This window comes from Chiloscyllium punctatum, chromosome 25 (genome assembly GCF_047496795.1).
Source record: "Chiloscyllium punctatum isolate Juve2018m chromosome 25, sChiPun1.3, whole genome shotgun sequence".
In the NCBI taxonomy this organism is placed as follows: domain Eukaryota; kingdom Metazoa; phylum Chordata; class Chondrichthyes; order Orectolobiformes; family Hemiscylliidae; genus Chiloscyllium; species Chiloscyllium punctatum.
In genome coordinates, this window is record NC_092763.1 from 71880494 (window position 1) to 71897588 (window position 17095).

At 39.8% G+C, this 17095-nt stretch overlaps 1 protein-coding gene across 3 annotated transcripts in view; it reads left to right on the forward strand.

Moving 5' to 3' along the window:
* Positions 1-17095, forward strand: part of mtm1 (myotubularin 1) — a 160470-nt gene that overhangs the window by 59661 nt on the left and 83714 nt on the right. For all 3 annotated transcript variants that reach the window (XM_072595538.1, XM_072595539.1, XM_072595541.1), the window contains one exon: positions 14508-14618. In XM_072595538.1, the coding sequence (XP_072451639.1) occupies positions 14508-14618 (111 nt within the window). The remainder of the gene's footprint in view (positions 1-14507; positions 14619-17095) is intronic.

A 17095-nucleotide genomic window follows, 5' to 3' on the forward strand; every position in this document is an offset into this window, starting at 1 on the left:
ACACACACACTGATGATTGTATAATACCCCACTTCTGACTTTATGGAAGGAAGATAATTGCAACAGCTGAGGGTGTTTGGGCCTAAGGTACTTCCCTGAGACATTGCTGTCATTCCTGACTCCAGACTCTTAGCAATGTGGTCGACTCTTAAATGCCCTCTGAAATTACCAAGTGAGTAATTGTAAGAGTATTGAGGAATGGACGAAAAAGGCTGGCCTTGCCAGTAATATCCAAATTCCATGAATGAATAAAACTAAATTTCTGTACCATTATGTTTCACAGAAGGCTTGCTGTAACTCCTCTGAAGTAAAAATACGATTGTTTATATCAGATTTTTGCAAGAAATTGTTCTTGTATTAGTATTAAACTGTTGTCAATGTAGCTTTTGGTATGGAAGTGAGAGGAAAGAGTGGAAGAAGCTTTTGGTTTCAAAAGTTTGAAAGATTAAAGTGACGCATAAGAATATTTGCTTAGAAAGTTTATTAGGTTGCTTTTGTGGCTGGGTGCATTTTATTGGTAATATTAGAATGATGAATGAAAGTAATGGCCAAACTGAATGCTTCATATGTAATTTATCGAGAAACTGAGATAGTCTTGTTTAAGCTGGAAAATATTTGAATTTCTACACTAATTAAATCTATCGATTCATTCAATCTCTGTACTTGCATTATTGTTGAAATAATACTATTTTAGAAGCCATAAAACTATCTGAATTCAAGTAAATGAGCCACAACGGTAATACTTAGTGAGAAATAAAATTGGGTCAGGCAGTATCTATGGAATGGTAAACAGTTAATGTTTCCAGTCAGTAACCTTTCATCAGAAGTTGCTAGTTTTCAGTTTTGATAAAAAGACCTGAAATGTTTAACTGTGTTTCTTCCTCCCTAGATGGTGTCTGCCAAACTGAATGTTGTCAAGCTTAGTGTTTCGTTTCAGATTCCCAGCATCTCTATATATTTTACTTTCAGTAAAATCAGATTTCTTTCTCACTTCTAGAATTTCACATTTTTTTTGCTGCATTATTTATTAATGCAATAAGAAGCAGCACTGATGTTCATGTTCACTACCTGGAGACTTGCAGTTAATCTTGAGAGAAAATTTGCAGCCCTTGTAATGTCATTTATTGGTTTCGTACAAAATTAAATCTATGTCACTAGTTTCAGGAAATAATGGACTCTCTGAATTGGTCACTTGGTTGATGTTTCACAAATTGGTAAAAACTAAATAGCATTTCAGAATTGTTGGCGTAGCTTTATACCATAATAGCTTCACCGATTTTACTTGGAGTCACCACAATGCTGGCTGAAAATCCTTCTTCTGGCAAGCACCCATTCCTCATCTGATTCCACTGCCTTTAAGTATCTTGTCACTGCATCTTTCTATTTGCTCTGTTACCTGTCTGTTCTTCTCCTTTTTGACTGTCCCATCACTCATCGCATCACATTTCTCTCCATCCACAGCATTATCATTCCCATCTCTTCTCAGCTATGTTTTTCAATGCTCCCACAATCTGCCTTGAGCCTGTGATGTACTATTTCCTCATTTTGATTTGTCCCCTTACCCTCCACATATGCATATCAGTATTTGCATCTTATTTGTATGTAGCTGTTGTTCATCTCTTGATGTTGTCTACGTTTCAATGCTATGCAAGTCTTTCTTGTAAATTCTTCCTTTCAGTTTCAATGATGCTTTTCTATCTCTCAACTCCACTACACTGCTGATTACAACAAACAGTGCTCACATGGTGCTTAATTTCCATCTCCTTGCTTCCATCTTCTGTCAAACTTGACCTCAGTGACTTGAAACGGTATGCTTTCTCCAAGTCTTTTCCAATAATCTTTATGCCTATAATATCAATGCAATGTAAATGAACACTTTTTCGGATTTATTTTTAATATTTCAGCTATTTTGTCACATACAAATGTTTTTAAATGTAATCTTTCTTTAATTTTCTGTTTTTCATGTATCATTCATTTACATTTCAAAATCATTTTATTATACGTGCTGTCTCCAATAAGTCTTTAACAAATGAAAGTGAAATTGATTTCTAATTTGCTGAAAAACTGGTTGAATGTTTCTTTAGTCAATTAGATTACAGCTTTCATTAGAAAGCTTGACTTGCTTGCATCATTACAGGAGGAGTTAAATGTTGTGCATGATTTCAAAAGTGTCATGTCCAAAAAGCCCCAGTTATTAGTCCAGAGCAAAGGTCTCATGGTATAAGTTATCACATCATGATGTTGGAGGCATGAGCAAAAGGTATGATTTAAAATGGATATTTAAGTGTATACTGATTTGAGCAATCACCATTCTGTGTTTTTGTCAAGTGAAGGCAAGCATCAGGTTGGAGTCATGTTAAAAAGTCAAAGGTAATGTTACTCAATATGAATGCAAATAGCATTCATGACAAAGCAGTGAAAAGTGGAGTGCCACAAGGATCGGTGCTGTGTCCACTGCTTTTTGTCATTCATATAAATTATTTGGATGTGAGCATAAGAGGTATACTTAGTAAGTTTGTAGATGACACCATAATTAGAGGTGTAGTGGACACTGAAGAAGGTTACCTCAGATCAGATGGACCAATGGGTTGAGAAGTGGCAGATGGAGTTTAATTTAGATAAATGCGAGGTGCTGCATTTTGGGAAAGCAAATCTTAGCAGAACTTGTACACTTAATGCTAAGATCCTGGAGAGTGTTGCTGAACAAAGAGACCTTGGAGTGCAGGTTCATAGCTCCTTGAAAGTGGAGTCGCAGATAGGGAGGACAGTGAAGAAGGCATTTGGTATGCTTTGTTGGTCAGAGTGTTGAGTACAGGAGTTGGGAGGTCATGTTGCGGCTGAAGAGGTCATTGGTTAGGCCACTGTTGAAATATTGCGTGCCGTTCTGGTCTCCTTCCTATCAGAAGGATGTTGTGAAACTTGAAAGGGTTCAGAAAAGATTTACAAGGATGTTGCCAAGGTTGGAGGATTTGAGTTATAGGGAGAGGTTGAATAGGCTAGGGCTGTTTTCCCTGGAGTGTTGGAGGCTGAGGGGTGACCTTATTGAGATTTATAAAACCATGAGGGACATGGATAGGTTAAGTAGACAAAGTCTCTTCCCTGGAGTGGGGAAATCCAGAACTAGAGGGCATTGGTTTAGGGTGGGAGGGGAAAGATATAAAAGAGACCTAAGGGGCAACGTTTTCACGCAGAGGGTGGTACCTGTATGGAATGAGCTGCCAGAGGAAGTGGAGGCTAGTACGATTGCAACATTTAAAAGGCATTTGGATGGGTATATGAATAAGAAGGGTTTGGAGGAGATATGGGCCAGGTGCTGGCAGGTGGGACTAGATTGTGTTTAAAGTATTTAGAGTATTTAAAGGAATATTCTATGGTCTCCTCAAAATATGTTTGACTGAGGCAAAACAAAATGAAAGGAGAATAGACTGTGGCTTACAAAATAAGTTAAAGATTGCATTAGATTTGAGGAAGTAGCTTATAAAGTTGCCAGTATAAGTGGTCAATCTGAGGATGGGAAGCCTTTTGAAGCCAACAAAAAAAGAGTATGGAACTTGTGAATAATGGGGGATATATCAATGAAAACCAATGAAAGCTGGACTGTAAAAACTTCTTTAGGTACATGAAATAAGATTAGAATGGAGAATTCTGGATCCATTTCAGGTAGAGACAGGAGAATCTAAAATGGAGAATCGGGAAATGGTAGAGTCTGTCTTCTCAGAAATATACAGAAAATCACCTGTAAGTACAATGAAACCAAGGGAATTGAAAAATGAGGAGCTGAAATTAACTAACATTAATAAAGAGAGAGTCTTCAAAATTAATTTCCAAATGAAACTTGCCACGTTCTCTGTATGAGATGAGCTATATCCCAGAGTTATGAAGGTGGGGCTGTAGAAATAATGAAAGCTTTGGTGGCTATCTTTCAAAATTCTATCGATTCTGGGAAGTGTTCTGAAAACTGGAAGGTAACACATTTAACCCCACTATTTGGAGAGTGGAGAGCTACAGGTCTGTCAGTTTGTGGCCAGCAGTGGGGAAATGAAAGAACCTGTTTAAAGGATGTGATAATGGGTTACTTTGACTTTACCCAATCATACTATTCTGTGTGGATTTATGAAAGGGAAATTCTGTTTGCCAAACTGTTGAAGCTTTTGAGGATGTTACTTGTTGCGCATAGATGAAGGAGAACCAATGAATCAGATGAACTGAAGGTTGTCTTAAGGTCCCATGCAGGAGTTTACTGAACAAAATGAAAGCCTGTGGAATTTGGTGTAATATACTGCTATGGGTTAAGACTTGGTTAACAGAAAGTAATATACATAAATTGATCTTTTTCTGCATGGCTGGCAGTGACTAGTTGGGTACAATAGGGAACAATGCTTTTATCCCAGGTATTCACAATTTAAATTAATGATGTGGATGACTGCATGTCATATCTCCAGGTTTGCAGACTACGCAAAGCTGGGTGAGAGGGTCTGTTGTGAGGAGAATCCAAAGACGCTTCAGTATGATGTGGACAAGTGGGTGGGTAAATGTCTGACTGATGCAGTATATGTATAAATGTGCGGTTTACTTTGGTAGCAAAAATGGGTAGGCAGATTATTATCTGAATGGTGATAGTGCAGCTCCCTTTCTCCCCAATCTAAGATCTGGATATCTTTGTGCACCAGTGGCTGAAAGTAAGCATGCAGGTGCAGAATGCTGTGAAGGCGGCAAATGGGTCTATTAGTCTTCATAGCAAGAGGATTTGACTATGTGAGCCAGATACCACTGTCGATAAGACCACACTTGGAACGTTGTGTGCAGTTTTGACCACCTTATCCAAAGAAGGATGTCCTGGTTATTGAGGGAGTGCAGTGAAGGCTTACCAACCTGATTCATGGGGTGGCGAGACTGACATACATGGATTGATTAAGATGATATTCACTAGAGTTTAGAAGAATGAGAGGAAATCTCGGTGAAACCTATAAAATTTGAATTAGTTTAGACAGGTAATTGCAGGAAGGGTGTTCTTAATGACTGTGAAGTGCAGAACTGGACATCACAGTCTAAGGATAAGGGATAGCCCTTTTAATGCTGGGATGCAGAGTAAGTTCTTCACCCAGAAGTTGGTCAGTCTGCTGAACCTGGAAATTGTTGATGCCAAAATATTGAAGACTTTCAAGAAAAATGGTGATAAAATTCTTGGGAATCAAAGGATTTGGGGAGAATAGGAACAGGAGACTGAGTTGGTTATCAGCCATGATATTGAAGGTTGAACCAGGCTCTCCAACACCTACTCCTGCCCCTATTTTCTGTTTCTAAAATATGTAACAGGAATAAACAGGTCCTTCTTACGATGCCATTTGTTCTGAATGATTCCTGCATGGTCAGTGCTTAGGGTCAAATTGTTCACAATCTGTATAAACGATTTTCTGAATCACAGAATTATGATGCAGAAGAAGCCATTTGGCCCATTGTGCTGGCACCAGTTCTATCTGGTGTCAATCACCTGCCTTTTCCCAATACCACTGCACACCATTATTATCCAAAAAGCATCCAGTTCCCTCTTGAATGCCTCAATTGAATCAGCCTTCAACATATTTGCAGGCCATGCATTCTATACCCTAACTACTCTGTGTGAAATTGTTTTCTTTATCAGCCTCGCTTCATTTGCACGTTACTTTAAATCTTTGCTCTCTCGTTCTCGTTGCTTTTATAATCTGAAATAGCTTCACTCTATCTGTTCTGTCCAGCACCATCATGATGTTGAAAACCTCCAGTTCTCCTCTCGGCCTCCAAGGAGAATAGTCACAACTTCTTTAATCTATCATTATAACTGACGTTTCTCAATCATGGAAACATTCTTGTAACTTGCTTCTTCGCTCTCCCCAATGCATTCACATCTTTCCTATAATGTGGAGCCCACAGTTGCATAGTAGTCCAGCTGAGGTCTAACATGTGTCCTGAGGGTCCCTCTCCTTCTGTAAATCCTCTTTTTGGTCTCTAATCACTCCTGCTCTTCTTTTAGCACCTCTTACTATTTATATACATATAGAAGACTTCCCTTTGTTCATTGGCCTTTTCTCATAGTCCCTTTTGGCTTTTCTTATTTGTTTTTCCACTGCTCCCCTAAAACTTCAATATTTCTGGTGATTCTCAGTTGTAGTTATAAGCTTGTCTTTCTGACTTAAGTTTCCATCTGCATGAAATTCTGTATTTCTCTGTCTTACCTTTTCCATTGCAGGGAATATATTTTGACTGTACTGAAACCATCTGCACCTTGAAGGTGGCTTATTGTTCAGTCACTGATCTTGCTTGCAACTTCCTCTTCCAATCAATCATGCTCGCCTCTTTTCTAGCCCCACTGAAATCAGCTGTCCACCCATTCATTTTTTTTTGTTCTGGATTGTTGCATATCATTTTCCAGCACTATGGATGTGGCTACCAAATCTAATATTTTTGAATTGGCTGATGACACGTATTTGCTACGAATGCGAGTTGAGGAGCATTCAAGGAGACTGTACAAATCTGTTTGGAGAAGATGTGAGGCTCAGGTTGAGGTTCTGGATGTAAGTTTGCTTGTTGAGCTGGTAGGTTTGTTTTCAGACATTTTGTCACCAGACTAGGTAATATCATCAGTGAGCCTCTGGTAAGCACTGATGTTATGGCCTGCTTTGTTTGTTTAGATTAGATTTAGATTACTTAGTGTGGAAACAGGCCCATCGGCCAACAAATCCACACCATCCCACCGAAGTGCAACCCACCCAGACCCATTCCCCTACATTTACCCCTTCACCTAACACTGCGAGCAATTTAGCATGGCCAATTCATCTAAACTGCGCATTTTTGGACTGTGGGAGGAAACCCACGCAGACACGGGGAGAATGTGCAAACTCCACACACTCAGTGTGGAGGCAGCAGTGCTAACCACCGTGCCACCGTGCTGTTTGTGTTTAGGTTTCCTTGTGTTGGTGATGTCATTTTCTCAGAGGGTGATAGATGGGATCCAAATTGATATGTTTGTTGATGGAGTTCAGGTCGGAATGCCATGCTTCTAGGAATTCTCTTGCGTGTCTCTGTTTGGCTTGTCAGAGGATGGATGTATTGTTTAAGTCAAAGTGGTGTCCTTCCTCTTCTGTATTAGCAGCTGCATTACAACATTATTTCAATGAGCCACCACATGCTGCCGCACCAAGGAACTACAAAGAACAGAAGAAAATCACCTATACAGCGTATTCAAAAAGAATGGGTACCCAATGAACACAGTCTGTTGATTTCTCAGCATAAAACCCAAACAAGCAGACCAGCTATGCCCAGAAATCCTAGCCACTCTCCCTGCATCAAAGACATCTCTGAAATGACATGATGCCAGACTACTCAGACCTCCTGGCATCATGGTAGCCCACAAACTCACCAACACACTAAAACAGCAGCTAATGAACTTGAAAGACCCTATACAGGCAACAAACAAAATGAAAGACATTTACGAAATTCCTTGCGAGAACTGTTACAAACACTACATTAAACAAACAAGGAGAAAACTAGCCACCAGGATACATGAATATCAACTAGTCACAAAACGACATGACCCACCATCACTAGTATCCTTACATACAGTTAAGGAAGGACAACACTTCGACTAGGATAACACATCCATCCTAGGACAAGTCAAACAGAGACATGCACCAAAATTTGTAGAAGCATGGCATTCCAACCAGAACTCTATCAACAAACATTGAGTTAGACCCCATCTACCACGCCCTGAGAAAAAGAACAGGAAATGGACATCACCACAGGAAATAACATCACCAAAGGAAATAACATTACCAACCCAAAGAAACACAAACCTATAAATAGAAAGCAGGGATCAGCAGTAGTGCTTCACCTGGAGGCCCACTGAAGATGTTACCTAGTAGGGTGACTAAATGTGTAGAGCATGGCAGAAGCTCTTGTGTGTGTGTCTGTTTGGCTTGTCCTTGGATTGATGTTATCACACTTATCCACACCAGCACTGGAGTAAAGATGTCATGCTGCAATTGTATAGAGCCTTGAGATATTGCATCTGGAATAGTATGTACTGTTTTTCTGAAGAAAGATGGATTTGCCTTAGAGTGAGTGCATTGAAGGTTTACCAGAATAACCACTCAATTGATGGGATTGTTTTAAGAGGAGATATTGAAGCAACTGGGCCTGTATTCTCATGAAAAAGTTTGAGAAATCACAGGTGACCTCCATTCTTATGGAGTATGACAGAGTGCACCCAAATAGGTGGTTTGCCTGGCTGCGGAATTGAAATTAAGGACTGGCCTGTTAAAGAATGAAATGAGAAATAATTTCATCATGCGGAAGGAGATGCATCTTTGGTATTCTTTCCCACCAGAAGACTCTGGAAGCTCAATCACTGAACAGGTTCAAGGCAAAAGTGTGAATTTTTCTGGATACAAATGACACCGAGATATGGTGATGCTGGGGAGAAATGGTATAAATGGAGATGATCAGCTATTATCTGTTTGAATGGTGGAGCACAAGTTCATTGGTGCAAATGGTCCTATTTTGCTCCTACTTCCTGCATTCCTCTGTTTGCATTAAAAGTAATACTTGTGCCCTTCAGTAAATTCTATGCAAGATCGATTGTACTGTGCACTGTTCATGCTGCTGACATAGTGAAAAGTTTCCACATTTATAAGCTATATCAATGGAGGGAAACGAAAAGGAAAATGAAATTCAAAACATTCTAAATTGGATTCACTGTCTCTGCTTGTTAAACATAAAATGTTTCCATGTTTACACTAAAAACTGCATCATTAGTTGGCATGCATGTAGGCTTCTCTGCCAGCCCACCTGACCTATGAATCTTTCATAAAAAATAAAGGTTTCATGTTGTTGTTTGCTGTTGTCTAGAATTTATTTAACTTATTTAGCATTGTTCTGCCTATGGGTTTTGATCTCATTTGTCATTTTAAATTAAGTTCCCACTGTCACCTCATTTTCTAAAGTGGCCATTCTGTCTGAAGTAAAGCCACACTTTTAAAAAATTGTGCAAGCATCAACTCTTTTTGTAAGCAGTTAGTGGCTGTCTTTCGAACAGGGAAAGATGCAACGACAGTGTTTTCATCTGGTATCCACTTGCTCCTCTGCACATGAGGTAGCCAGTTAAATGAACATCAAGGAAATCTTGGATAATTTTACCCCTTCCTCCCCTTGCCAGCATGTTTAGTTTCTACATTTAAGAAAGTCAATGGCAAGCTTTTGGCTCTGGCAAAGTTTGGCTCAAGCGGGTAAAAAGACTGAACGCTGTAAGAGAAGTTCCTTACTTTGGGAAGAAAGCCTTGTTTGTGGTGTTTCCTTCCCGGGGATGGACAGATTGGTTTAGAGATGAGACAAATATGTGTATGATATTTTTTTCTTTTAAAGTTCACCACATTGTTGCCATGGTACCGACAAAAGTAATGCTTTGTGTTTTAATCTGGGACATTCAAGATATTGTAAGAGTTAGGAAATATTGAGATTGGCCCTAGTTCTGCAATGTTTTTCCATCTTCAGTGTAACCATAAACTTGAATAACAAATTTAATGCCTGAAACAGATAATTATGTCTGTCCGAAAGATTTTGCTCGAGTACAGCTCTATTTTTCAGAACTAAGTGTATTTAGTTTTTATTTGCTTTGTGGTAAACTATTAGCATACCCAGGGTAGATGGGAAGAGACTTTCCCCTTTGGTGAAGGGTTGAATGACCAGGAGACACAGATTTATGGTAAGGGCCAGAAAGTTTAGAGGAGATAGGAGGAAAAAGATTGTACCTAAATAGGTAATGGGAATCTGGAACTCACTACCCGTAAGGGTGGTAGAGGCAGTAACTCACTCAAAATTTCAGTATTTAGATGTACACTTGTAATACTAACACATACAAGGCTGTGGGTCAAGTGCTGGAAAATGAGATTAGAATAGTTAGATGGTGGTTTTTGTCCAGCGCAGACTTGATCAGCCAAATGGCCTTTATCTGTGCTGTAGATATGTACGATTAATATTCTGGATTAGTGGTGCTGGATGAGCACAGCAGTTCAAGCAGCATCCGAGGACTTCAATTTTACTGGAAAGATAGAATTGAAAGTTTACTAGAATTCCCTATTTATTGCATAAGTGTATTCTAAAATCCCTTAGCCCCCGAATAGTCCTATGCTGCCTATGAATATCCACATCTGGCATATTGTAATGAATAATAAGTCAAACTACCTGTGTTGCTACTGCAGAAACAAATATTCAATTCCAGAATAGTTATAAAAGTTCCATAACATTGTATAAATGCATCATAAGCTAATGCACATTTCTACATTTTGCTGCTGTCCTCTTATTAAAGTCCCACTGTTGCCCTCTGGTATCTTACCTTATTCACCATTATTCATACAAACCAACAGAGTCAACGGGCTATTTGCTTGAGGGAATCGGTGTAAGACCGTTCCTGACCCTACCCAACATCCACTTCCATCATGGATTACTTAGCAATGATTGTGTGAAGGTGTCAAATTGAATTCTGCTTCCCTAAACAAAACTGATGCTATGACCACATTAAAACCAGATGACCTGACACAGAATTGGAACTACCCTAGCCTATAGCTCATTGGATACTGACAAAGCTCAGGCATTTCTGAAGCCACTTTTGTTTAGGTTTTGTATTTCAATTTGAAATTTATTCAGAAATGTCATGTCTGAGTTGCTGCAGAACCTTTTTTAGACCGTCAAATTCTTCCTTAGAGAGGTTAGTCGCAGTTATGGCATGTGTATTTTCCTGTTTTCAAAAAAAAATTAAGTTCTGGGTAAATTTTGCCTTTTGGAAGATTATTAATTTTGAAAGTAACTTATGGCTTACCAAGTACTTTAGGATAGACGAAACATGCAAGGCACTTGTGTAAATTTGTTTTTTAAAAACTATTCCACTTTGGTTAGCCTTGCAGTTGATTATCCTAATGAATGGCCTTGAATGGTCAACCGGAACTCTAAGTCGTTATAAGGCCTTGGTGATGTGATTTATTTGCTAGTTTATACTTAAAAGAAAACAGATGATATTACATGAGAAATGCTGGCTCTTAAATTCATTACTTTAATTTAACCTTCTGTTTGGAGAATTTTTGCCTCTGTAATGTTTCCTTTCTGATGGTCACCCAACTTTAAACGTTAAGAGCTTAAGGGAAGTTTTTAGCTTCTTTTTACAGATTCTAAATTGATTTCTGTAGTGGAAAACTTTTTACCACTCAAATATTTTCTTGACCTCTCCCAATTCTCTCCACCCATCTTATTAATTCATATTTTTCCACTATGACCAAAATTAGATTGGGATGGCAAATAAAGGAAAAAGAAAGCAAGACATTGATCATGAGCAGTGTTTCTCATCCTTTTTTGTTTCGATGTTATTTCATGTGTAAAACAAAAGCCACCTGCCTGAACAGTGTGCTGAAAGGTAGCAACTCAAATTAACAACAGTCATGTTGGATGGCACATGAGAGCAACAAATAAACGGGACTCTGTTATCTTTACACACTTTATCCACCTGACCTCACCATTATAAATTCTTTAGTCATGAAGGCAGTCCAGCCTCTTTCTTCCCTCTTAGTTTTTACACGCTCAAAGGGAGAGTGAGGTCTGCAGATGCTGGAGAGTCAAGAGTCGAAAGGGATGGCACTGGAAAAAGTGCACAGGTCAGGCATCTGAGGAGCAAGGGAGTCAATGTTTCGGACATAAGCCCGTCATCACGATTTTGGAGGGAGAAAGGGGCTAAGAGACAAATACGGGGTTTGGGCTGCGGGGGTGGGGGGGGGAGCGGGGACGGTTAGGTGCGGTGGTGATAGGTGGATGCAGGTGGGAGGTGGTTGTGAAAGATCAATGGGAAGGGTGGAGTGGATAGCTGGGAAGGAAGATGGAAGAAGGTAGGTCAATTCAAGAGGGCAGGTCCGAGTTGGAGGGTTGGATCTGGGATGAGGTGGGGAGATTTGGAAACTAATGAAGGCAATGTTGATGCCATTGATCTCACTTACCTTCTCCCCCACCCCCACCCCCCCCACTCAGACCCCCTATTTGTCTCTCAGCCCCCTTCTCCCTCCACATTTGTGATGACGGGCTTCTGCCCGAAACATTGACTCACCTGCTCCTCGGATTCCTGACCTGCTATGCTTTTTGCAGTACCACCCTTTTTGACATACTTCAAAGGGCACAAGCCTTCAAACATGGCCTATCTGCCAATCTGAGAAGTGTATGGCAATAAACATAAAACTCTGAATGTGAGGTACAAGGAGAACATCTTCAGCAAAACTCTGAACTCAGCATGAAGATACTAAAGGAAAAAAAGTGTTGCAGCAGGCGCAGTGTCTTGTTTCCAACCCCCTTTCTCCCACCCCCCTAAGACTACATGATACACACATGCTCTCTATTGACTCATTTGCGAGGTATACCTTCCAATGTGTTTCTGTACATGGGTTGAAAATCTGGCCTATGATCAATTTAACAACGCAGGCATAGCTGCATAGCTATAATTGGTCTGAAAACCCATGTTTTCTTCTCTTCATACTAAATCTGATGCACACCCTGCTGCACGCTCTGAGAATAGCAGATCTTTTTCTTCTAATCCCTCTCAAGTTCATGTGGTATATTCGCTACCTACCTCGACAGCCTAATCTAATGAAAGAAAGTAAAAGCAAAATATGGTGAATGCTGGGAATCTGAAACAAACATAGAAAACGCTGGAGAAACTCAGGAGATCTGGCAGTATCTGTGGAAAGAGGAAGAGTTAAAACTTTTCAATTCCTCTTTATAACTCCTCTTTAGAATATTAACATGAACCTTTAATTCTGTTTTTTTTCTCTCTACGGATACTGCCAGACCTGCTGAATTTTTCCAGCATTTTCAGTCCGTTTCTTATCAACAATGCAACTGGTTCACCACTGGTAGAGGGTGATTCTGTTTGAGGGGAAAGAAAGCATACACCAATCTGGCTAAGCTCTGATTTTCCCGTCCCCTGCACATATTTCAAGAAGCTGTAACTTGCTGTCTTTCACAGTGTAAAGGCATCCCAATAGGTTGTTTCATGCAATTTTAAAAAAATGTTACCAACAGATAGCCATAACAGACCAGGGATATATAGTGGAACTTGCACAAATACCGTCCAGATGATAGCCAAACTTCAGAATGTTTGTACTGAGTTTGTGTATCTCCAGTTATTCCAATTGTATCAATACAGAGAGGAAGCAATGGATTGAATAAGCCGTTGAACCTGTGAAACTTCTAGACACTGAGAGTCTTGTGATAGGGTAAATGCAGGGTTCAATAAAATTGTCCTTTGCAGTTAGTGATAAAACCTGAATTTTTCTGTTAGGATTCTATGCATTCCTGTTTTGTATTCCAGAGGTGACTGGTGGTGATTTAACCCGAGGGTCACCAGATCTCAGGTGAAGGAAGAGAGGCTGAGACGGAGACTCCTTCACGGTAATCTCAAACCAGTGATGAGAATTGAACCCATGCCTTTGGCATCACGCTGCTCTGCAAGCCAACTGAGCTAGACTGATTCCATGTAATGGGGCACAAAAGGAGGAAAATCTGACTAGGTGTAGTAAATGTGAACGTTTTGAAACAAGTTATGCCGTAATGACAATAAGCGAATCTAGACTGGCCCAAATTCATGTCATAGCAATGCTGGTTCAATTGATCTTGGAATCTTAGCTTCTGCATATCTAAGATGTTCTCTGCAATTATACTCTGAAAGAGTAGGTCTCAATTTTTTAATCTTTTCAAGCCTTAATTCTCTGATACAATAGAACCAATCTTTACTTGTAGAAGCACCATAGCATTCCTTCTCACTATGTTTCCTGCCTAAAGTTAGGTTAAGAACTATGCACTGTGCACTTGAGTGGTCATGCCTGTTTTTAAATAAATTTTGTTGATTTGTTATTTGGTGAGACATGATACTGAATTGTGTATAAGAGGGAGCTGTAATTCCATCTGCTCCTCTATCTTGCTTGCAAGTTCCAGAGGAAAAAAATTTACCTGCTCTGCAAAATTTCTACTCCAATGGATATTGAAAGCTTGCTAAGATTTAGAAATTGCTTCATCATAACCTGCTGAAAATTGTCAATGTTAATGGAGATGAATGAAATATAAGGGTTTCATGCATTTCATAGGATTCCTTCTTTCCAATCTCCTAATTTCTTTTATTATTTCTCAATTTCTGGAAGTCTTTAAAAATACCAAGTTTTTTTATTTTGATGCAGAAATAAGTTACCACAAGGTTAATAACTTGATGCAGTTAACAAGGCCATATTATGATAGCCAAACTTCTTTAACTGTTTTATTTTGATTGAAGTTTTCATGTGCTTAGACAGATGCCTAATAGCATCTATAATGCGATCTAATCATATTTCACTTACTTGAAGAGTAATTCGTTCCTAAAATATTTTAATTGAAGTTTTGTTGTCTGAGGCAAGTGACACAACTGAATGTATTAAAATCTTAAGCAATTATGTTCTTTTGCTTTTGCACAGGATCCCTCGATGACTCTTGACATCCCCCTGGGAGTGATCAGTCGAGTTGAAAAGATAGGTGGCCAGTCAAGTAGAGGTGAAAATTCCTATGGACTGGAAATAACTTGCAAAGTAAGACTGTTTGAAAGATGAACTCTTGAGTAATTTCTGCATACAGCTATCGAATCTTGATTGCTAGTAACAAGTAGAGTCGCGTTTTGTGGGAGTCCTGCTTTCACTTTGTTCCAGCTATACCTTCTCTTGTACAGAATCTAAGAAATGGGCAAAATACAGTTTATAAAGAGAAACTTTAAGGGAACTTGTTGCAAATCCATAAATAATTTGTAAGATATTTCTCAATTGGATAGAGGAAGCATGCATGTCTTGATCTCTCTGATCCCTCTGTTGATAGAATGGATAAATGTACCAGTTGGTCACTTGCTGTAAAGATCTTGACAGTAGTTGGTCTTGCTGTAAAGATCAACAAGGTTGGACCCTTGGTGTATGTTACTTAATAATAGAGGTAATGCAATTGCAAAACATGTCAAGCTGAGAAAGGGAAAGAATTCTCAGGGTTCCTATTTCCTGCTTCAGAAGCATGTTTGTGTAGGTAAGTCGACTATTGAAGCAGCTAAAAGGTAGTAATTGAGACTTAAGTTCTTCAGGGCAAATAAATTGTATTGCAGTTTCTTTTGGTGGATAGATAATTTCATCACAAAGTACAGATAATGGCTTTGAGATTTTTGTGCCTGATATTTGTTTTCAGGGCAAAGCAGAGCTGTGCAAGATGGCATAGAACCGTTCCATACTGCATGTGTGTAAAGTGAAGTTGAAGTGCTTCCTGCTAGCTCCAAAGCTTGCCTGTCTCCCTTCCCATCACCCTTTGCCTCCTCTGCAACCCAAGATCTTGTCAGCGCATGACCTCTTGAAACTCTTTCTCACATTGTCATAACATGGAAACCGACCCCTTGGTTCAGCTCATCCATGCCGACCAAGTTTCCCAAACTAAACCATTTGCCTGCATTCGGCCCAGATCCCTCTGAACCTTTTCTATTCATGTACCTGTCCAAATATCTTCTAAATGTTGTAACTGTACTTGCATCTACCACTTTCTCTGGCAGTTCATTGCACATAGAAACCACCCCCAAGTGAAAAAGTTGCCCCTCAGGTCTCCTCTTAAATCTTTCTCCTCTTACCTTAGAAATATGCCCCCTTATTTTGAACACATCCACCCTAGGGGAAAGATTTTTGCTATTTACTGTACATATGTCCCTCATGATTTTATAAACCTGTATAAGGTCACACACCCCTCGACCTCCTATGCTCCGGTGAAAAAGGTCCCAGCCTAGCTACCCTCTCCTTATAACTCAAGCCCTCCATTCCCAGCAACATCCTGGTAAATCTTTTCTGAACCCCCTCAAATTTAATAATATCCTTCCTATAGCGGGGTGACCAGAACTGCGCACACTACTCCAAAAGTAGCCTCACCAGCTTCCTGTACAACCTCAACATGATCATAAGACCATGACGTCCCACCTCCTATGTCAGTGGACTGAGCAATGAAGTCAAGTGCGCTAAACGCCGCCTTAACCACCCTGTCTACCTGCAACACAACTTTCAAAGAACTGTGTACCTGAATCCCTAGGTGTCTCTGTTCAATAATACTACCCAGGGATGTACCAATAACTGTACAAGTTCTTATGTTGCATTTTGGTAAAATGAACATCACATTCATCCAAATTAAATTCCATCGGCAACTCCTCAGTCCGTTGGCCCAATTGATCAAGATCCCTTTGCCATCTTGGATTACCTTGTTCACTGTCGACAGGGCCACTAATCTTGGTGTCATCCACAAACTTACTAGTCATGCCTCTTAAATTCTCATCGAACTCTTTGATACAAATGACAAACAACAGTGGACCTAGCACTGAACCCTGGAGAACACTGCCAGTTAAAGGCCTCCAGTCTGAAAAAACAACCTTCCACCATCACCCTCTTTCATCCTACTGTCAAGCAATTTTGTATCCAATTGGCAAACTCTCCCTGAATCCCATGAGATGTAATTTTACTAATCAGTCTGACATTTGGAATCTTATCAAAGGCTTTATTAAAGACTACGTAGACAATGTCTGCCGTTCTGCCCTCAATCTTTTTGATTATGTCCTCAACATTCAAGTCAGTGAGACAGTTTCCCATGCACAAAGCTGTGCTGACTATTCCTAATCAGTTCTTGCCTCTCCAAATGCATGTAACTCCTATCTCTCAATCCTTTCCAGCAACTTACCCACTGCTGATGTCAGATTCACCTGTCAATCATTCTCAGACTTCTGTGTACAGCCTTTCTTAAATAAAGGCATATCGTTAGCCACTCTCCAGTCTTCCAGCACCTTAGCAGGGATACAGTCTTGACCAGATCAAGATTGATGAAATTGATGTGCTGGAAATTTTGGGAAACATTAAGATTGATAAGTCCCCAGAGCCAGACCAGATTTATCCTAGGCCGCTCCGGGAAGCGAGAAAGGAGGTTACTAAGCCACTGGCGAGGATATTTGCTTCCTCACTCTCCAGGGGAGTTGTACCAGAGGATTGGAAGGAGGTGAATATTCCTC